The sequence below is a fragment of the Momordica charantia genome, assembly GCF_013281855.1.
Source record: "Momordica charantia cultivar OHB3-1 chromosome 3 unlocalized genomic scaffold, Mcharantia_2.0 BLBB01000003.1, whole genome shotgun sequence".
NCBI classification, from domain to species: Eukaryota; Viridiplantae; Streptophyta; class Magnoliopsida; order Cucurbitales; family Cucurbitaceae; genus Momordica; species Momordica charantia.
The window spans coordinates 16,698,517-16,721,151 of NW_028275161.1; the positions used below are offsets into that span (position 1 = coordinate 16,698,517).

Genomic DNA, 22,635 nt, shown 5'->3' on the forward strand with positions numbered 1-22,635 from the left:
AAATAATTGGTAGAAATGACAATACATACTTTCTCTAATATATCACTAATAAACATTTTTTTCTATAAAATATATCACTAATATACTATTTTTATATTATATTGATAAAACATATCAATATAACATATATCATGGATATACCATTTTGTATTCTTGATAAAATATATCATCATATACTTAATGTGAAATATATACCTGATATATAGGTTCTCATTTGTGCCAATTTTGTAGAATATTTTATCATATGAAAAGTTGTAATTATTTTAATTAAATATGCTATTATTGCCAAAAAAAAAAAGTTTGAAGTTCAACGTAAGCATTGTGTGGTGATGATTTGAATCTTCAACCTAGCTAAACTATATATATATATGCTCAATTAAGCCATTAAAGTTGCCTCTTTAAAAGAACAAATTTAACTAGAGGAGATGCAATTTATATTATGTTTCTTGTTTTTGAATTTATTTAATTTTAAAATTTATGTTTACATTGTTGTGGAATTACACTAAATAGGGCAAAAACATTGACACGTGTACACTCCCATGTTATAAACTCATTTTATTTTTAATAATTAAAATAATTAATATATTATAAATTAAATTATAATTATACAAAATTTATAATATAAAACATATTAATAAATTAGTTAATAATATTTGAAATACAACGAAATATTTAATTGTAATTATCAATATTACTGAACAAAGCTATTTAAATTGTGAGGATCCAATTTTTAAAACCATTACTAAATGCATATTTAAAAATACTGAAAATAACATATAATACATCTATATTTTTATTTTAAACTCCTTGTTTTCAAATTTTTGTCAAATTATTAACTATAAACCCATAATTTATGTGTAATCCACTTCTCAACTAAAATCGGTCAATGTCTCCATAAAAGATAATTTTAATTGGAAAAAGAAATTATAAGACTTTCTTAGTCTTATATATTATCACCAACCTAAAGGTTAGCTAACAGCTAAAATATCTTACTATTTTTCTAGAGTGGAATGTTCAATCTTCATCCTATATATGTTAATATTATCATAAAAAATATTAAAAGAAACTAATAGACCAAAATGGACTAGGTTTAAAAATCAAACCAACAAGAATTTTGAAATCAATAGACAAAATGGAACGGACTTGTTTGGTAACCGTTTCTCTTTTTAATTAATTAGAAAAATAAGTTATTGTTTATTGTTTCCATAGTTACTTAATATTTTTAAAACAACGAGACAAAAAATGAAAACGTTACCAAAATATACTACAAGTTATCTACAATTCCGAGAGGAGAAATTTGTTATCTCCTCCCGTAGGTTTTGATGCATTCATCACTATAAATACCCAACAAACCCTTTCAAACAAAAAACCATCTCAACTAGCTAGAGTACTCGTTTGATCCTCAACTCTCAGCTCAAAAGCTTAAACATGGCGAAATCTCTCTTCCTGGTGGCTTCTCTCCTCGTTCTGCTCGCAGCGGCGGTTTCGGGAGCCCGAAGGGAAGCTCTGGCGGGCGGCTACGAAGCGATAAAGAACGTAAACGATCCCTACATCCAAAGTCTGGGAAAGTTCGCAGTAGAAGAGCACAACAGGAAGGCCAAAGATGATCTAAAGTTTGAGAAAGTGAAGAGTGGACTTGTCCAGATCGTGGACGGGACCAACTACAGCCTTCAGGTGCAGGCCATTGACGGCACTGTGAGCCGCCTCTACAGCGCCGCCGTCTACAAGGACCTGAAAGGGAACCTCAAGCTCAACCAATTCTTCGCCATGACCAACTAGAATATTAAATCATTGATTATTCCTTTTCGCTATATGCATGCCAAAAAAAAGGCTCTCTTTGGAATAATGCCATCTTAATGAATAATCAAAAGTGATTTTTAATGGGTTTATTCTCTACTTTATTTTGTGTTTTGGTGTTTCTCTATGAAAGTTGGAGTTTGATTTAGACCGGGAAAATCGACTATTGATTCCCTATTCATTCATGGTGAGTTTAGGATGAAGTCAGTTTAGACCTTAAACATTGATTGTTTCAAATAATAGGAAGGGACATGATAACGTATTAATTGACACTAACACCTAAATGAAAGCTAAACTAAACGACAATAACATAATTTTTAGTGCAATGTGTGTGTGGGAGGGGAATATTGAATCATTCATTTATCGAATACGTCTTCTTCCTTTTTTTTCTTCCAAAATTTTATCCCATTCTTATTAAAAGGACGAGGACGGAGAATATTACATTTCCTCCCTCAGTCCAAATGACCTTGACCCAGAGTTTTAACTATTTAATTATATATATTTTACAATATTAAATATTTATGTTTTGTTTCTATGCAGTCAAGGTGGCTCAAGAATAAGTTTAGTAATCGAGTGTTATTTATTTTGACAATAACATAATTGAAGGGATTGGAGGGAAGGTTTTGACAAAATATTAGAATAAGTTGTCCTATTTGTACAATTAGAATGTGTGCTCGAGGTGCTATAAAAAGACATAACTTTGGATTATATTCATCCAAATTGAACCACTTTAATCTTGATATAATAACTTTAATTAATCGAGTGATATTTGCTTTGGAAAAATACTTGGCTCTTTAACGGTGAGGAACAATCTTGTTCTTTACCACCATTAAATGTCTGACAGCTAAGAGAGGAATGAAAAAACAGAGACATTTTATAAAAATTAATGAGTTGTTAATTTTTCAATGATTGTTAGGACAATATTTGATCCTCACCAGCCAAGTATTTGGGGGAGGGGAATATATGTGATTTTGTTTCGAAGTTTTCATATAAATTTTGTATTGTTTTACTATTATTATTATTATTTTTAAGTTCTCAGTTATTTTCTGTTTAATCTTACCGTAGAAATATGAAATTTTTTCTGTGGCTTAGGTATATCATATATGTCACTTTACTCCTTTTGAGTTTTAAAGCTGTATTTTAATCGTCTGAGTTTTAGGAACTAATTGACCTTAGTCTTTGATGTTACTTTTCCTGTCATAAAAAGGAACGGTGCTGATTGAATAATATTTTCTGTTCCATTTATAATGCCGAGGTATTAAAAAATTATATATTTTATAATTATAATTGCTGACGTGGCATTAAAATTAAAAAAATTCTATTTGTAAACATTCACACAAAAATATTTAGGCCATCAACGTTCTCGTTTCTTATTTATCATTTTCAATTTTGTTAAGAAATTTAAGTATTGGACAGCTACTCAGGTTTCTTATTTCTTGTTTTCTAGAAATGTTATCAAAAATGTAAATAAATTTTAGAAATAATAAAAACAAATTTTTTTTGTTTCTTCTTCGTATTTCCAAATGGTTCCAAAATATAAATAAAGATATTGTTTTATCATTCTTAAATTCATGGGGTTGATTCACTTGCAATTTTATTTTTCTTTATAAAAAAAAGAAAGAAACAATAAATGAGAAAGTTACTTACGGGCCATTATTTTTTAATTCCTACGCTAGAGGTACATGCCCAAAACTCAGTAGTAGCTACATTAGCCCACCCCTAAAGCCAGAAGCTCAACTCATGTCTCTAATTAACACTCCTAATTTAGTATTTCCAAACAATTATATGGCAAATTTGTAGTCTTTTCCCCCTTTGTTTACCAGTAGATAAGACATATATTACCACAACAAATTTTGTCTTCAATAACGTTAAAAAAAAAAAGAAAAAATCACAGAGGAATACAGTGACGTGACGAACAAAAAGAAAGCGCATAGAAAAAAAGGAATATACATGTTTCCACGGCGTTAATGACCGACATTATTTGTTACCAGCACAAGTAATAAAAAATTAGTTATTCTTTTGTATAGTTTAAAGTCTAAAATAAACGTTTTTGTTAAGGCTTCTACCAATTAGAGGTGTACATCAATTGATCGACATCTATTTTACAAGTAGGTTTTCATTGGTCGGAGTTTAATAGATTCGAAAGGCTCTTGTAACACCAACAGGGCGACTACACCCACGGTTGGTCAGTTTTAGTTGAAACCGTTGTAAGATAAACATGTTGAGAACTTTGAGCGCAACAAATACTAGGAGAAGAAGCGCGAGGAGATGGAAAGCCAAAAAAGTACGTAGTGAGAAGAAGAGAAAGGGAGAATAAGAGAGAAGGGGAGGGGAGGGGAGAGCTGAGACGGAGGTCGATTTTTCGAATAAAGAGACCGAAATTAGGAAGGGAGGGGAAGAGAGAGGGAGAAGAGATGTGATTCATGCGAACTAGAAACCCTTTTTAAAAGATGGAATATACCATCGCTTGTTTTTTCAAGGATAAAGTTGAGTTCCAAACTAATAAGAAGCAACCTTGTCCTTTACACTATTAAATATTTAACATCTAAGATAAATAAATACAATTTTTTAAATGCTGAGTTGTCAAAGTCTAAATTCACATTAAAGTTGAAAAGAAAACATATGAAGCAAATTCAACATTTTAAAAACAAACTCAAAAAATAAATCTTAAATTAAAATGAATCTCAAATCAAATCTAACATTGAAAATAGAATTAAAAAGAAACATATATGTAAAAAAAAAAAAACTAGAAAAAATTCAAGGATATGTGAGAATAATTTTGAAATAGTTTAGAAGACATGATCCTTAATTTTTGGTTGAAGTTATTTAAAAAAAAAGACATCTGTTGGGTTGTCTGAAAGGACCATAGAAGGTTCAGAGACAAAATCATATCAGGGATGTAATCGTCATTCTACTAATCTCGACATTTTCTTATCCACATACTAATTTACACATTTGGGTATCATGGACTTAGTACCATATTAGTATTAGATTCATTTAAATACAAGTTAATATATTGTCTATAGCGTGAGAATCCTCGACATCCCTGCCATAATTGTGCATCGACAAAATTAATTAGAAATAATTTTAGGGAATATGAATATTAGTAACAAGGGCAAAAGTTGAAAAATAAATAAGAAAAAACAGTAAAAATAGAGTAGGCATGTATGCGATTTATAATGCATTTGACCATTTTGCATTCTGGCCTTATAAATCTGTTCATTGCCTTCAAATTTGCAACAATTATTTACCCTATAATGCAACAAGCACGCGAAAAAAAAGGGAATAATTTAAGTCTACCTTGATGGATAAGAAATTTATTACTTTCCTAGAGTTGAACACAAAGGAAAAAATTATTGTTTTGTATAGTCTGACGTTTAAAATAAACAGCTTAAAAAAAGATTTAACATAAATATTTTTATTTAAAGTTTCGATAAATAATAAGATGGAACCATTGGTAAAATATCTCTGGCTTTAAGGATTTAGTTGGTGAATTGATTTAAGTAGATGATGCTGTTATCTTGTGGTATGACTTCCAAAGTGCAATTCATTTGTCAAAGAATCATGTTTATCATGAGTATGAAGTATATAGATGTTTGTTTACATTTTGTAACAGAAGTATTTGTTGAGAAAGCTGTGGTTTTCTTAACAAGATTTATAGGGGAGATAATATTGCTGATGCATTTACGAAAACTTCGTCATCCATAAAATTTGAAAAATGCACGAACCTACTTTTAGATACAACATATAATATACCGAAATCTAGTGAAATAAATATCTGACATAATCATAAAAATGACAAGTTACACATTTGGTCATTGAAATTTGAGTTTAGTTCATCCAAACATGTAGTCATGTGAATGCCTAAATTCTTTTTTTTTTTCCCTAATCTCTCTTCCTCTCCCATTCAATTTTCATCTACTCTCTTCCTCTCTTCTTTGTTTCTCTCCTCCCTCTCTCCATCTTTTTCTTCAACTCTCCCCCAACATTTTTTTTTTCTCCATTCTACTTCACTTTCTTATAATTTTTCCTCCTCTTCCACTTATTTTAATTTTCCCATCTCTCTCCATCTTCTCTTTCGACTCTCACCTTTCATATCTATCTTTTCAATAATATATATGGCAGGTTCAACCTTTTATATCCCTTAAAAATCAACCGAGCATAATCAAATAATCGGTAATTAGTATAGATTTTTCGCTAAATTAAGAGTGTGTTTGGGAGTGATTTTAGCATAGCAAAATCATTTTTACTATTTTGGTTCATGTACTTTCAGGTTTGATTTATTTTAGTTCTTACTATCAAAATGTTGGTCATTGTATTTACAACTTTGGTTCATTTTAATCATATACTTTCAAAATGTTCATTGTGGTTCCTATACACTAGTAGAAAATCGGGTTTCAACTGCCCGTCATTGAAGGGAAACAATGTCGGACATGCGTCCAACATGATTTCGAGTGTTATTGTAACTTTTAATGTCGGACGAGTATCAATGACGGGACTGGCCTGTCATTGTAGGTGACCGCCATTGTTTCTTACAATGATGGTCACTTATGATGTCGGTCGTGGCACGACATCAGTGTTATTGTAGCCTACAATGTCAGTCATTATATGTTCGTTTTCAATGGCGACATTTCCCGTCATTGTTTGGGTAATAATTTAATAAAAAAAAATTGTTGATTTCTCAAGTGGGCTAACTAACCATCTTTCTTTTAAAAAAATGCTAAGTACTTATTTATAAGTGATCATTTTGGCCCTTCATTTTATTTTTAATATCATTTTTCTATTACAATTTCAACATGACACTACCCACAATATATTTATTAAAATGTAACTATTAATTACTTTATATTAAATGGTTTTCGTTAAGTATATATTTTATGTAAAAAGTTTGAAAATAGAGACCAAAATGATCACTTTTTAAAAGTACATAACCAAAATGAATATTTTGAGAGTAAATGGACTAAAATGAACAAAAATTGAAAGTAAAGAAACAAAAATGAACATTTTGCAAGTATAGGCATCCAAATGAACCAAACCTAAAAGTACAGTGACCAAAGTAGCATTTTAACCAAACACTTTTGGTCCTTGTAGACTTCCATTGAAGTAACAATTTGAACGTTAAACTTTAAGTTTGCAACAATTTCGTACTTGTACTTTCGAATTGGTGACAACTCAAATCCACAAATTTTACTATGTAAAAATGTAGTCAGCGTAGTGTAAAGTTTATAATGATTTAGTCCTATTGTGAATTTTTTTGTTTTGTTAAGTCTCATATATGTCGATCAATAAACCAACGAGAGACCAAATATGTTTATAAATTACAAAATCAAAATGATTATATGACAAAAGTTAACAGTAAATTTTGATGAGATTTTTCACGATTACGGACTAAATTGTTACAAGTTTTAAATTATATAAACTAAATTATTACAAACCAAAATTCATAGACTAAATTGTGATCAATTGAATATACATGGACTCAATCATTATAAATCAAAATTTAGAGACTAAATTGTTATTATAACGAAAGTAGATTGAATAAATATTTAGAGACTAAATTGTTATTATAACGAAAGTAGATTGAATAAATATGTTGAAACTTTTAATTCTAATAAACTAGACTAGAAAAAGTACATGCAAAAAATAAGAGGTGAGTTTACAAACTCTTTGAAAAGCTGCCAACAATTAATAGGGGCAACATTGTAATCTAATCCTTTCAACCAGCTGGCAACAATTATTAGGGGCAACTTGGTAATCTCCTCTCTCTCTTCCATGCATTCAACGTGACTATAGAACAATATGTGTAAGACTAGGTTTGGAGGAACATATATCTATCCCACTATTGAAAAATTAACAGTTGAATCAAATTTTAAACCGTATTCAACACATGATAGATGCTCAGCAGACAATAGTAAGTATTTTCAACGACTATAAATACAACACAATCTCATCTCCAACGAACCACAAACATCAAAAACCCTCCAAATTCCAATCAAACTCGCAAAACTTAAAGCATGGCAAGTTCATCTCCTTTCCTAGCGGCTTCCATGCTGCTGCTGCTCCTCCCGCTGCTGTCGTCGGCCGCTCGAGATCAAACAAAAGCTTTGACAAACCTCAAAACCGCCTTCCAAAACGAGATGTGTGGCTACGAGCCAATAGAGAACCTACCAGGTTACTTCCAGATCCTAGGGGAGTACGCAACCAAAGAATTCAATAATCAAAATGGGAGGAGTGTTGAGTTCCACAGAACAATGAGTGCAGCAAAATTTATTCACTTCGGGACCAGCTATGACCTCCAGATTATGGCCGTTGATGGGACAGGTTGGCGCACCTTTAGAGCCATCGTCTACAAACCGCAGATTGGCGGCCACAAAGTCAAGTACATCCTCAACGACTTCATTGCCATCTCCAGGACTGAAGATTATTCCTCTGAAGAAGCCTCATCTTAGGGAAAATAACTAATGGAGTGGAGTAGATTCTTTGGAAAATCTAGTAATGAATAATGTTGTTTGTCTTGTCTCTGCTTTTGCTTCATTTTTCATTGTATAGACTCCATACGTTTTGTTGACGTGTGTGATGTATCGTCATTTGTGTTTATGAATAAATGTTATTGTTAATTCACGTACTGAACTAATTAGCGCTCGTTTCGTAACGTTTTTGTCGTTTCTTCATTTTTAATAAAAGAACAATGATGTGCATAGCCGCAACATCCGTGAATTAAAGTATGATAAAATAACTTTTTAATTTATATTTTGGAACAAATTGGAAATGAGAACACGTACTTCTTTTTTTTTAAAAAAAAGAAACAACAAACATACTTACAAAATGCTTAGTTAACCATTTTATCCATAAAGTATGTGAGAAACATACATATAAAAGGGAGAGGAGACTTTGTAGACCATGAAGAGGCTAAGGTCTTAATATCTTCCCAAGATGAAGATAATATCTAGAAAAATTAGAGAAAATACGATTATTGTTGCGCTCCAACCATGTGCTCCAAATGAGATCCAATAACATTGCTCTAAAGAACAGATCTTTTGTTGCGGTTCAAGTGATATAAGGATTCCTTCAGAAAGGACTCAATGCATGCTGAGAACGAGAGAGGGGAATGCAAAGTATAAAAAAGGAGAGTCCAAAATTTGGCCGAACCCCTATGTGCTATAATTCTGAGCCAAGGATGCTCTGCTGTGTAAGGACAATGGAGAAAAAGATGGTCCAAAGATTCTTGAGAGTGCTAATATAATTTGATTATGGTCGGTTGATTTTTAACATATATAGAAGTTGATCCTTGGATACCCGTTGTTGAAAAGATCGAGATGAAATGAAAGAGACGAAAGTGAAAATGGAGAGAGATAGAAAAATAAATAAGAGAGCGGAAGGTTGAAGGAAGAAAAATTTAAAGAAAATTTATAAGGGAGAGAAGTAGAATGGAGAAAAAAATGTTGATAGGAGGAGAGAAACAAAGGAGAGAGGAAAAGAGTGGATGGAAATTGAACGAGAGAGGAAGAGATATTAAGGGAAAAAAAAAAGGAATTGAGGCATTCACATGAATCATGTGGGGTGTCCGTCTATATGTAATATAAAGCAGTTGTTAATTAGTTTAGGTCTAATTTTTTAGCTATATCTCTTAGAATCTTTATATATTTGGACGGACTAAACTCAAACTTCAATGATAAAATGTATAACTTATCATTTTTACGATTATGTCAGATATTTATTTTATTAGATTTCAGTATGTTATTTATTGTATCTAAATCAATATACATTAATGAATAGACGAGAAATACATACATTGCATATAAATCAATATACATAAAAAAAAAGTGGTAAATAGCTAGAAAAATGGAATGTATAATAAAGTATTAATTAAAAAGAATAAGATCAAGAACTCAGTTAAAATATGATTATAGAGGATAAATATAATGTAAAAGATTAGTAAATTATGATTATATTATAATAGAGGATAAATATAATGTATTGAAAATGAATGAAAGAAGAAAATTGGCCCACCAAGCTGGTAAAAAAACAAAATTAGAATTGCATGATAGGTACTAAATTGAAAATTCAAACAAAAAATCGAAACAACAAATCTTAAAATTTTTTAAAAATCTATAAAAAGTTGAAAAAAAAGTATTATGCAAATTATAAATTTAGAAAACAAACTCAAAAAAATAAATTCTGGATTAAAATGAATCTCAAATCAAATCTAACATTGAAATATAGAATTTTAAAATACCAAAAAAATACATAGCTGTAAAAAGGTGGAGACAAAATTATATCATGAATGCAATTATTGTCATCCTACTAATCTCGACATCCGCTGATCCACATATTAACTTAGATATTTTGATGTCATGGACCAGGTATCGTACTAATTTATTTAAACACAAGTTGTTAGATTGTCTAGAGGGTTAAAATCCTCAGACATCTCTGCCACAATCGTGCATCAACAAAATTAGAAATAATTTTAGGGAATATAAATATTAGTAACAACTGCAAAAGTCGAAAAATAAATTAGAAAAAACTAACTAAAAACAGGGCAGTCATACATGCCATTTATAATATATTGGACAAGCAGCCAACATGATTGATTCATTGATCTAAATTAGGGACTAAGATTAATTAGGAGGGAATAAGTTAAATCTCATGATGACCACCTACCTTAGAAATTAGTAATTCTTTCATGTTTTCCGACACCAAATGTTGTAGGTCGTTGCCACTTATTTCTTTTCTTAAAATTGAATGTTGAATTCCGTCCGGCTGCATTTGTTAAGCTAAAAAAAATTATTATTCTATACAATTTAAAGATTGATCAGACAAACATTTGTATTTAAAGTTCCTGCACAAAATGCAAACACTTGTATTTCATTCTATGTTATATGCTAGAAAATGAACATGTGAAAAACAAGAGGTGAGTTCATATTGTGAAATATCCATCTCTTCGATGGTTGCCACGTGGCTGATTCTTCTTATTGATAAATACAACTTCCATTTGAGGGGAAAAAAAGAGAGAAATATCCACCACCAAACTCTTTCAACAACAATTTTTAAGGGCAACTTTGTAATCTCATCCTATTCGCTTTCATGCATTCAACATGGCTATAAGTACACCATAATTACCTTATCTCAAAAATAGTTTAAAGGATAAATTAAACATTTTTATTTAAAGGTTCCATCTATAATGATAGATGTAAGTATCGGTATAGGTCTAGGTTAGAAAACACTTTTGGTCGTTGTAGTCTCTCAACATTAGTCTCTAACAATTATTTCGTACTTCTATTTTCAAATTGGTAAAAATTCACTTATGAACTTTAATATGTAGCAATTTAGTTAGTGTACTTTAAAAGTTTAAAATATTTAATATTTATTGCGATTCTTTTTTTTGTTAAATTTCTTATTGTAGATATATCGATAAAACATCAGGGACCAAACGATTTTAAAGATTAAGAGCTAAAATAAACTTTTAATGACAGGGACATCATTAAAATCTACAATAAAATTTAGGGGTATTTGGTGTATATATATAATTTAGCCTGGAAATTATCTCTGTTTCTTTTTCTCTCTACTTGCCCACTCCGGATAGGGATGGCAACTCGGTGGGGTGGGACTGGGGCCATCCTCATACCCGCTCCATTGGGGATTTTTCCCCATCCTCCGTCTTCGAAATTTTGGAGGTTGGGATGGGGCGGAATTCCCAGATCGGGACGGGTTTCTAGCAGATATTTTTTTTTCTATATTTTAATTTTAATTTTTAATTTTTTAAATTAATTTTTGTTATTATGGTATAAAAAGTGAACAAAAAGTGGTTAAATGGGATATTAGCTTGAGTTTTTTTTAAATAAAAAGTATTTATAAAATTAATATGTATTAATATTATTATATAAAAAAATAGAAAAATTAATAAAATATTAAACACAATGGGGGCGGGGAATCATCCCCGCCAAGGACCTTGATTGGGATCCCCAATAATTTGACCCGTCCCCAATCAAACCGGGATTCCCCAACCCAATCGGTATGGGGTTGGGTACCCGCAAGGACCGGTCCCGCGAGTTTTTTGTCATCCCTAACTACACATAAGAATAAGTTTTTTTTTCTTTTTTATTTTTTATTAATGAATAACTATAAGCTAGAGATATTTTTTTTATGAGATAATTTTTAGCTAGATTTACGTATCTTTTATTTCTAAATTCTAAATTCGTTCAAATTATTGGACTACCTAAGTAGTTTAGGTATTATTCCACTCAAAGCTTTTTTATATGATTCTCTGAACTAAACGGTTTTTCGGACTAAAAAATATTTGAGTTTTGTTTGTCAAAAAAATTACGAAAGAAAAAAATGAAATCAATTTAGTAGAAGTAAAAAGAGATTAAAACTAGAGCAAACTATATTTAACCATTCCTAAAATATGGTGTTTGCTATACTACAAGAAACGACGAAAGAAAAAAAGGTCACTAAAAGCGAAGAAATATTGCCTTTTCTTTTTAGGAACGAAAATGGTTTCATTGCATCACTCGTTGTTGAAATGTAATCCTAAATAATTTTCAACGACGAAAGAACATTCTTTGCACGATTTTTCAATGAAAATCTCAAAACATTGGTGCAGCGATGGAAAACTATATCATTTTGTCCCAAATTTGAGACTTTTTTCTTAAGTTTTCTTAATTTTTAAATTTTTACTTATTTTGGTTATCTCAGTGTATATTCATTATTATCAATTTTCATAAAAAAATAGAGATATGCTTTTCAAAATTAGTTGCTAAATTTAAAAAGTTGAAATAAGCAAAGCACAAGGTAATAATGTAAACAAAGTTCATAACATTCATATATAGAGCATGTCATCCACAATGTTTACACCCACGTAACTTTATTTTCACAAAAAAGAATGTATATATAGTTAGAAAATTTGAGATATATCCCCCACAATACTTACATATTAATTAAAAACATTAAACGAATACTTACATATGTATTGTGTGCAACACGTGCAGACTCATCAATCCAAACAAAATACTGTATACATATAAGAGTACGCGTCAATATCGGAATCATCAATCATTTGCAAACAAAAGCACACAGAGAAAAGTCATGTCAGATTAAATACTCATAGTTAACTAATAATCCAATATCACGCCAAAGCGAGCATAGCTCAGCGGTAGTTGGCATATACCTCCCAACCAAGAGGTCGTGAGTTCGAATTCCCTTCCAAACATGTCGAACCCATGAATTATATGACATCAGAGTCCAAAACATTCAAATTGCAGAAGATGCAAGACTTAAAATGAGTCCCAAATGAAGCCGTTTTAAGCTGCATGTTTGGGACAAATTCATTTTTCATCGCACATTTTGCGACGATTTTGATCTTCGTTGCAGCTTTTGTGACGGAAATTCGACATATTTGCAATGTTAAAAATTGTCACCTTTTTTTCCTCGTATAAGGTCTGATTTTTTTAGTACTACCAAATATATCTTCTAAGACTTTTTTTTAGAATTGATGTCGCATGACTTGTACTAGTGGATCGTGATAACTAGAGCTCATTTATTGAGCTTGGACCAACTCGCATAATTGTAAAAATTAGTCTTTTACATATGTAATTCCATTCCGTTTATGGTTGCCCCCTCCTCCTTCAGCCACTCTAATCCGCAATGGTTGCATCATCTCAAGTTCATTTGCATCACCACTATGAGAAATATAGAAGATTCAGATTTTTATTTTATTTTCGGTAAAGCATGTATGGGTGGGGAGATTCGAACTCACAAACTCATGATTAAAGATAAGTGTAAATACAGTTGAACTAAGTTCATGTTGGTAGAAGATTTGGAAATTTTAATTAGACTTTTGACTAGGTTGGATCCATCCAATTTGAATTATCAATTTAATTTTCTGTTTCCATATTGAAATGGAAGTGTTAATCTAAATATAACTCAATTAGTTAAAGATAATATAGATTAAAGATTATATATTCAAATCCTCACTCCTACCTTATTGGGTGCAAGTTCGAAATTTGTATGCCGCCCTTTGATAACGATACACGTTTGAAATTCATTTTGTAATTTCTTTCTCATACCTTTGATATTTTATTTTCTACTTTTTTTTTTTAATTTTATTTTGTACTCCCAACCATATTATTCTAGCCTTTTCAACCGGGTCGACTTTGTACAACTTTGTTTTTCTTTCCTATTTCTTGGACAATGATTATTGTTCATAATTTAAGGTAAGAAATTAAACTAAAAACAAAATCAAATAGCATTCGATGTGCAATACAAGCGTTACAAGAAATATTTTGCATTATCCTTTGAAAGAGGAAAAATATTAATTGCATTTATTTTTTTAGGTAAATTTAAGGTAGTACCACGAGTGACAGTTTTTTAAAATAATAACTATTTACCTTATTGGATGACACTTTATTGGGAAACAATTAAAGGCATAAATCCTATTTCTATAAAAATAAAGGTGGATTTACTGATAAAAAGGGAAAAAAATGCTAAAGGTGGAAAGAAATTAAATAACATGGAATTTAACCGACCAAATAAGTTCGAGATTCAATCTTTCCATCTCATTTTTTTAGTACAACATATGGAAAAGGGGGATTGAACTTACCGCCTCTTAATTAGAGATATATACCAATTATCACTTTAACTATGCACGTTTTGGCCCTCATCCCCATATTTGTTATACTTAAAAAACGACTAAATTATGTCTTAAAAACAATTTTAACTAAAAAGAGGAATTTTTAACCTAAGATCTCAATTAAAGCCACGCAATCTAAATTATAACACTTATTTTAATTTAGAATTTAAATTGTTGGTTGTTGTATTAAAAAAAAATTGCCACTAGAATTGAGAGTAAAACATTAAAATTTTTTTCAAAGTAACTAGAACTGGTTAAGCACCCATTTCCAATCTAGCTTGATTCTTTCTTTGTTTCCATCGTTCCGTGCATCCCCACTACTGGATCTACCGACGTTTTTGAATTGCAATAAAGTTAAGGGCTTTGATTGAGCAACATTCTCCCTTGTATTAGGAAAAAAAAACAAAGAAAACTTTCCACAAAAGGAAAAACTATGCTTCATGATGTAATTCCAAATAATTCATGGGCCAAACATCAATTCATTTGCATACATCCCTCCCTATAAATACCAACAACCATTCTCCTTACAAACCATCAACCACTCCCAAAATCCAAACACACCCCCCCTCACATCCTCAACTTAACCATGGCCAAGTCTCTTTTCCTTGTAGCTTCCCTCGGCCTCCTCCTCCTCCTCCCGCTCTCACTGGCAGTATCAGAGCCTAAAAAATCTTCGGAATCCCAGAAACCCGACACTAGACCGATAGACTTGGTCGGGGGCTACGAACCGATACAGAACGATGCTATAAGCAGCCCATACATCCAAAGCCTTGGGGAGTACGCAGTGAATGAACACAACAGGCAAGCCAAAAGTAATCTCAAGTTCCAGAAAGTGACGAGTGGATTTTTTCAGATCGTAGCAGGAACCAAGTACAAGCTTCATTTGACGGCCATTAATGGGGCCATAAGCAGTACCTATGAGACCATCGTGTACAAGGACTTGAAGGACATCAGCCACCTCATCACCTTCTTCTCCATCTCCAACTAAAACTTTTCTTCCTTATTGGCGTCTGCAAATGCCCACATATATTTTGCTATTTCTCTCTCATTTTGGTTTTATGTTATCAATGTTTGGAGTTTTTAGAGCACTACCTGATCTCTTGCTCCAAATGAGTACCAAATGTGAACCTTGTTAAAATGCTTTCAAACTAAAAAACATGGATAATTTTATAAGCTAAAAGCATGTTGGGTAATGTTCTTATTTCATATTTCTGGTTTACCATTCGAGAATGTGAAAATTTATTTTTGAATTTCCAAAATAATTTTCTTGGACTTGAGAATATTAGACAATCAAATTCTTTATTCTAATCTCCATCATTATTGAATCATCTAGAGAAATTTCGTATATTTAGAGAATTTAATAAATTCCTAAAAAGTATCCAATCTCCCTGTGCTCTTTTATAGGATTTTAAAATTTATCTTTAATTCCATTTTTGAAATTTGTTTTGAATTATATATTAAAATTCATTTTAACAGGAAATTTCACGTATTCGTAGAATTTAGAATCCTGAGAACACTACTTTTTCTCCAATGAAAATGGATGTTTTTTTTTCTATGATAATTTTCATGGACATGTTTGTGAATTCTACGAAAATTACAAAGACAACATTACTCATTTTCAAACTTTATTTATTTTTATTATTTTTAAACAAATTGGTAGGAGGAATATGTGTTCACACGAAATTTTCGGAGAATTTTAGAGAATTGAGAGAATTAACCAAATTGAAGATTCTCTTGAAGATTTGAAGATTCGAAGACCAACTTGAAGACTTTGAACGCTTGAAGACTTGAAAACTTTCGAAGAACATATAACTTCTATCCAAATTCAAGAATATGTATTTTGTGGATTTTTTTAATAATGCTTTATTACAGACTTATTCTAAATATATATCAACTCTCAAACTATTTGCAAGAATAATGCTTGCTAAATTATAGGTCGTCATTGATGACCTATGCCACATCACAATTTTCGAGTTGCATGGCACCAGTGGTGTCATGTGTGTGTGTGTGTTTTTTTTAATTTTGGACCTAGAGACGACATATGCCAAAATTCAATCAAACTCCCACTCTGGCATCAAACTCCCACTCTAGTACAGTGGTTGTATGCCTATTTTACAATCTACATGTCGATGTTATATTAAAATTATTTTCTATTTTAAACAAATTTAAATACTATTAAGAAACATATAATTAGGTATTTTTAATGAAGTGTTTGTACTAAATACTATAATTACTACATTAATATAATTCATTTTATTTACTTTAATGGTAAAATAAAATCTATCTTTTATTCTAAAATATTTTTTAAACAATATATTTTTAATAGTAATTATTTTTTTTAGAATTAGCAATTGTTTCTATTAATTATTTTATTTTTTATAATTAGTAGTTGTTTTATCCTATTAAAATTAAAATTTTAATAAGTAACATTTATTTAAATTTTATTTAAAAGATAAATAATTGCAATATAATTTATTTTATTTAGTACGAGTAGTTGCTAATTATCATTGAACTATGTTGCAAAAATAAATTGTTATTTTATTTTAGAAGAGAATATAAATTTAATAGGTAACATTTATTTAAATTTGTATTAAAAAATATTATTTAAATTTATTTGAGAAAATAATTTCAATATTACATTTTATTGAATAAAAAAGAAAAGAAAAAGTGATATAATGGAGATTTGAACCCAAGACATGAAGATTATAGAGCAGACATACAACCATGGATATGTCTTATCCACAATTATAAAAAAACACAAAAAAAAAAAAAAAAACACACGCACATGGCGTCAAGAAGACGGCATGCAATTCGAAAATTGTGACGTGGATCTATAATTTTGCAACCATTATTCTTGAAAATAGTCTAAGAGTTGATATATATTTGGAATAAGTTTGTAACAAAGCATTATTAAAAAAAATCCGGAATTTTGTTGATCAAATATTTTAGTTTCTAAATAATTGAAAACTAAGCTAAACTAACCTTCACATCCAAATATAAGTACAAATATCAAATATTCAAACTTCATGCCACTATATTCAAATTCAAAAAGCTAACTAAGTTGTGAAATTAAATAATTAAGCATGAAAATTAAATACATGAAATTTTTTTTTCTCCCATACAATAAATGTACAAAATTAATATATCCAAATATTAGATCGCGTTCAACCAGATTTATGGGTTTACAGATGAGGAGTGATAAGGAGTGACATCGCACCAACGAAATGGATTTCTTGAAGGAAGAAATGCTTAGAAAGGAAATTTAGAGAGTACACATAAAACTTGGTGAGAGTAAGAAGGGTCTTTTCTCCTATGTGTGTTTGTGTGATAGCTTCTTCGTATTCCCTACGTTTCCGTTCCGTTCGAAAGAAATCAATCCTCTCATACAGGGGTGAAGAAACTTGAAGAGAAAGGAAGGGGAAAAGGAGGAGAAAGGGAGATAGAAAAGGAGAGAAAATTTAGTTGGAGTGAGAGACACTTTGAGAGATGAGGAAAAGATCGAAGAGAGAAAGAAAGGGTGAGAAAAAGATTACATTGATGAGACAGAATTTGAAGGAAGGGAGAAGAAAGGGTCGAGAAGGAGCAATTGGTTGGAAAGAGAGAGAATGCGAGAGAGAATAAGAAATTGTTGTTTTTTCTTTAAACCATTTCATTCATAAAGTATGCGAGAAACATACGTATAAATGAATTCTAATTAAGAGAACAAGAAATTGTTGAGAGAGAAGGAGAATGTTACATAGAATCCAGAGAGCGGGAGGATAGAATGACAGGAAAAGAAAACCGTAAGAGATTTAGTGAAATAAAAATATTTTTTAATTATTTAATTCTTTTGTAAATTATTAATTGAATAAATTTTAATTAAAATTTTCTTTTAATGAAAAATATACTTTTTTGGTCATTGAGATTTGAGATAAGTGTCTATTTGATTCTTGAAATTTTAAAATGAACGTCGATTAGATTTGTCGTATAGTTTCTATTTGGTCTCTAAAATTTTAATATATATAGATATAAATATTTTTTAGGATTGAGAAATAGTTCTAAAAGACTCTTGAGCTCCTTTAACAATTAGTCAACTGTGTTTATGAGTTCTGACTTGTTGGATTTGCAAGGTGAATGCAAACAAAGTCTCACATTAGCTAGTTAGGGAAGAGAATGATCATGGGTATATAAGAGAGGACAATTATCTCCATTGGTACGAGGTCTTGTGGGTGAAACCAAAAGAAAAGTCGTGAGGGTTATGTCCAAAGCGGACAATATCATTTCATTGTGGAGATACGTATGGTATTTGGGGTACAGTTGTCTGTCTTTAACTAGTGGTATCAGAGCCATGGTCTAAAACCTAGCTGTGTCGGTGAAATCCTTGGATGCTGAACAAAGAAGTGATAAGACTCGGAAGATGTAGTCATTGTGTAATATATGGGTGTGCTCTATCAAGGAGGACAATTATTTCCATTGGTATGAGACCTTTTGGGTGAAACCAAAAGCAAAGCCGTGAGGGCTATACCCAAAGTGGACAATATCATACCATTATGGAGATACGTGGGTTGGGTACCGTTGTACTTAACACTGGCTAATGTTGTTGTCACAACCACCGACTGTTTTTATCCTTGCCCATCGCCTATTGTCGCCATCATTGTTGTCACGTTGTCTAACTAACCTTTGTCCTTGTTCAATCAATCAATGCACTGACTAGCTAACCTTTGTCCCTATCCCTCAATCAATCAATGAGGTAAGTCGAGGCATGTCTTCTTTCTTTCAAGTAAGAAAGAGTTAGCTTCTTTCTCTAAAAGATAAGGAGAACAACGTCGAAAGGAGGCATTTGGTAAATATGGAGTGTTCCCTAGCTTGATTCTTTCTTTACTTCCGTCGCTCAGTGCATCTCCACTACCGCCCCTATAAACTTTCTGTCTAACTGTCAAGATCTCTTGCTCAGTGTGCTCGTTACTAGTTTAGCAGCTTAGCAAGCAAGTATAATTTTTCATCAATATTTCATTTCTAAGCTAGGCGACCTGAGTTTTGGAATTTTGTTTAGTTAGTAAGGGAGTGGCAAGAAGAGTAAAAGGGTGGGAATAGATTGTAGTGAATTGTGGGAGTTTATAAGAAAAGCTATTTTTGGTGGAACCAAGGTGAGAGACCCTAACTCAGACTCATATTACTTTCCTCTTACTCTTTTGATCTCTCTCTCTCTCTTTTTTCCTTTTCCACCATTAGCTGAGATCAAATCACATCCAAATAAACCACCAGTGAACTTATATCGGAAGGAAATGTGCTAAGCAATCTTTAAATAGATTAATATAGCAAATATTAAATAGATAGAATAGTCAAAACCGAGCATAATTCAATAGTAATTGACATATATCTCTAACTAAGAGGGTGTGAATTCGTACTCTCCCAGTCCAGCAATCTCTTCCTTTATTATTACCTGTTTATGCAAAGATGTGCACAACAGTGTGTTCCTGATTGTAGCTCGAACTCGGCCTCCGGACCGACCTGAACACTTGGGCGGACCTGCACAAAAAGGTGAACACTCCGACGATCAAGTCAGTATAGGTCAGATTCCAAGTTTAGTTTGAAGCCAGAAATCATCGTACCTGATCGGGGAGTGAGGTCCTCTACTTATGGGTGGTGGTCCCGCTAATCTAGCGACGGTTACATTCGGCAATCTCGGGACCGTCGGTTACACCCGGTAATCTCGGGACCGACGGTTACGCCCGATAACCACGCCGCAGACAGTTGCTCATCTCGGCCCCTACCGAGCTCCCCGGTAGGTCAGACCTGGGCCAGGTTCACCTCGGCCCTCATACTTAGCATTTGTCGGCGTTGGTGGCGGCCATCTCGGCTATCCGAGCTGGGCATGCCTCATGAGCCATCTTGGAGCACCAATAGGGGTCCTCCACGTGTCCAGGGTATTCCCTTCCCCAAACATTGGCCCCCTCTCTGTCTGGTCCGATCTCGACCTGGCAGAGAAGTTCATTCGACTTGCTTTGGACACGTGGCGACTTCCTATTCGTGGGAAAATACAACCGTCGCGGAAGATTTATCGTCGGAATATTCAAATATTCCGACGCTTCGGATCTCAGAGAGGATCCTGGCCGCTCGTTGATCACACGTGTACGGTGGGGAAATTCTTCCGACGGGCTATAAATGCCCCCAATCCTTCAGATCATACCTTACGTTCCTTGAATTCTTGGAGTTCGATCTGAAGGCAGCTCGAACCCTTGGTAGGTCGGTCTCTTCCGTCTCTCTTTCGAACGTAATTGCCATGTCGTCCTCTATTAGCAGCAACCTAGGATCCGATTTAGCTCGTAGGTTAGAGTCCGAGCTCGAGGAGATAGAAAACTTTAGAATCTCCGATGACGGGGAGGATAGTGACGCCTCCACTTCAGGTCAGGGTTTGGAATACCCTTCTAGGATACCTGAGCACTACCTCGAATCCCTTCGTAGGGGGTTCGCTATCCCTGAGAACATCCTCCTCAGGCTTCCGGAGGAGGGGGAGAGAGCTGACAATCCTCTAGAGGGATGGGTCACTCTCTACTTCAAAATGTTTGAGTACGGCCTCAGACTTCCCCTTCACCCTTTTGTCCAAGAATTTCTCTTCCGGACTGGGTTGGCTCCGGCTCAAGTGGCCCCCAATGGGTGGGGTGTCATTTTCGCTTTGGCCATCCTCTTTTGGCTACGAGCTCGGGATAGTGAGGAGGCCGAGCTGTTGGACGTAGACCAGCTCCTCGCGTGCTTCGAGGCGAAAAGGATAGCTAAGAAGCCTGGTCGGTTCTATATGTGCGCAAGGAAAGGCGCAGGCGGTATAGTTAAGGGGCCGACCTCCATCAAGGGATGGGTGAGGAAGTGGTTCTACGCTTCCAGGGAATGGCTCGCAAAGGACGAGTCAGGTCGTTCCTTCTTTGACGTCCCTACTAGGTTTGGGAACCTAGGTACGGAGTAGTTCTTACTTTTCGTAATTTTCTTCTGTCATTCAGGTCTAACTCGGATTTTGTCTTCGTGCAGTTTCAATCCGACCAGTCCCCGAGCTTACGTAAGCCTCCTTCGATACGCTGAAATACTACAAGGAGCGCTTTCCGCGGGGTAGGAAGGTCGGAACCCTGGTGACTGACGAACTGTTGCTTGAGTCCGGGCTGCTAGATTACAACCCTGCAGTTCGTCCCATTGAATCCTCAAGGCCGAACTCTGAACTTGGTATGCCGAGCTTGCCTCCCCCCTTTTTCCTCTAACCTTGTGTTGACCCGTGTTTTTATTTCGCAGCCATGGTTTGCGGATTTGCAAGCGGCGTGAAGCGCAAGTCTAAGGGCCGAGCCGATGCTCTTGAGGCTGCCCAGAGTTCGAAACCTGCCACCCCTGCCGTGGTAGGGCCTGCCTCGGAAGATCCAGCCCCGGTGATCGAGCTGGAGTCTTCTAGGGGTCCCTCGAGGGAGAAGCGCCCCAGGGATCAGACCGAGGCGGTGGACGCCTAGACCGAGGCGGCGGACGTCCCGCCTTTGGGCGAGGAGGCGACGGAGGAAGCCCCTCCGAAGCGAAGAAGGAAGAAAAAGAAGGCGATCTCCCCCTCGGAGATCGGAGCTTGCAGGGTCTGGCCTGCAAGTTTCGCAGATCGGGTGGACGATCCTGCGGCCAGGATGGGCGGGACGTCCGACGTGACGGCACGGTTCAGAATTGAGCCATCAAGTTCCGGGGTGAGGGACCAGGTGTCCCGCATCTCAGCTGCAAGTTTGGACCGCTGCCTAAGGAGGTCGTCCAAATTTGTGAGCGACCCTGAGTCCGTTCTGCAGAGGACCATCGACTACGCCGCCGAGGTAAGACTAGTGCCCCATTTTTGCTTGATTTCGCCCAACAGGTAGTTCGATCTAACTTTTTCCTTGTACCATTTCTCAGGCGTTCGTTGCTTCCATTCAATCGGCTCTGGCTGTAAAGGCCGAGCTGGATGGGAGGGAAGTTCTGGCAGCGAGGGAGAAAGAGGAGTTCTCTGCTGCCTTGGAGGCTGCTTCCTCCACCATGAAGGATGAGCTGCTGAAGGCTCACTCTGAGGTGGAGACTTTGAAGGCCGAGGTGGAGTCCCAGGCCGAGCTGCTGAAGAAGGAAGAGGACAGGCGCAAGGCCCAACTCCGAGCTGCCCACGCTATTACCAGGGGCCTGGAGAGGAAGAAGTTCCAGCTCCTGAAGGAGAAGGACGACATGCTCCAGGCGCTCGAAGCGAAGGA

General features: G+C 34.1%; 1 protein-coding gene and 1 pseudogene across 1 annotated transcript; both read left to right on the forward strand.

The window, feature by feature from the left end:
* Positions 1-1,428: 1,428 nt before the first annotated feature.
* Positions 1,429-1,779, forward strand: LOC111012731 (cysteine proteinase inhibitor 1 pseudogene; annotated as a pseudogene).
* A 13,232-nt stretch (positions 1,780-15,011) lies between these two features.
* Positions 15,012-15,413, forward strand: LOC148212474 (cysteine proteinase inhibitor 1-like). Its single transcript, XM_088122235.1, has one exon. The coding sequence runs from the start codon at positions 15,012-15,014 to the stop codon at positions 15,411-15,413; it is 402 nt and encodes a 133-aa protein (XP_087978361.1).
* Positions 15,414-22,635: the final 7,222 nt, after the last annotated feature.

Bases quoted from the DNA above. Each gene is read 5' to 3' on its own strand.
- LOC148212474 (XM_088122235.1), top strand. From the start codon at position 15,012: ATGGCCAAGTCTCTTTTCCTTGTAGCTTCCCTCGGCCTCCTCCTCCTC.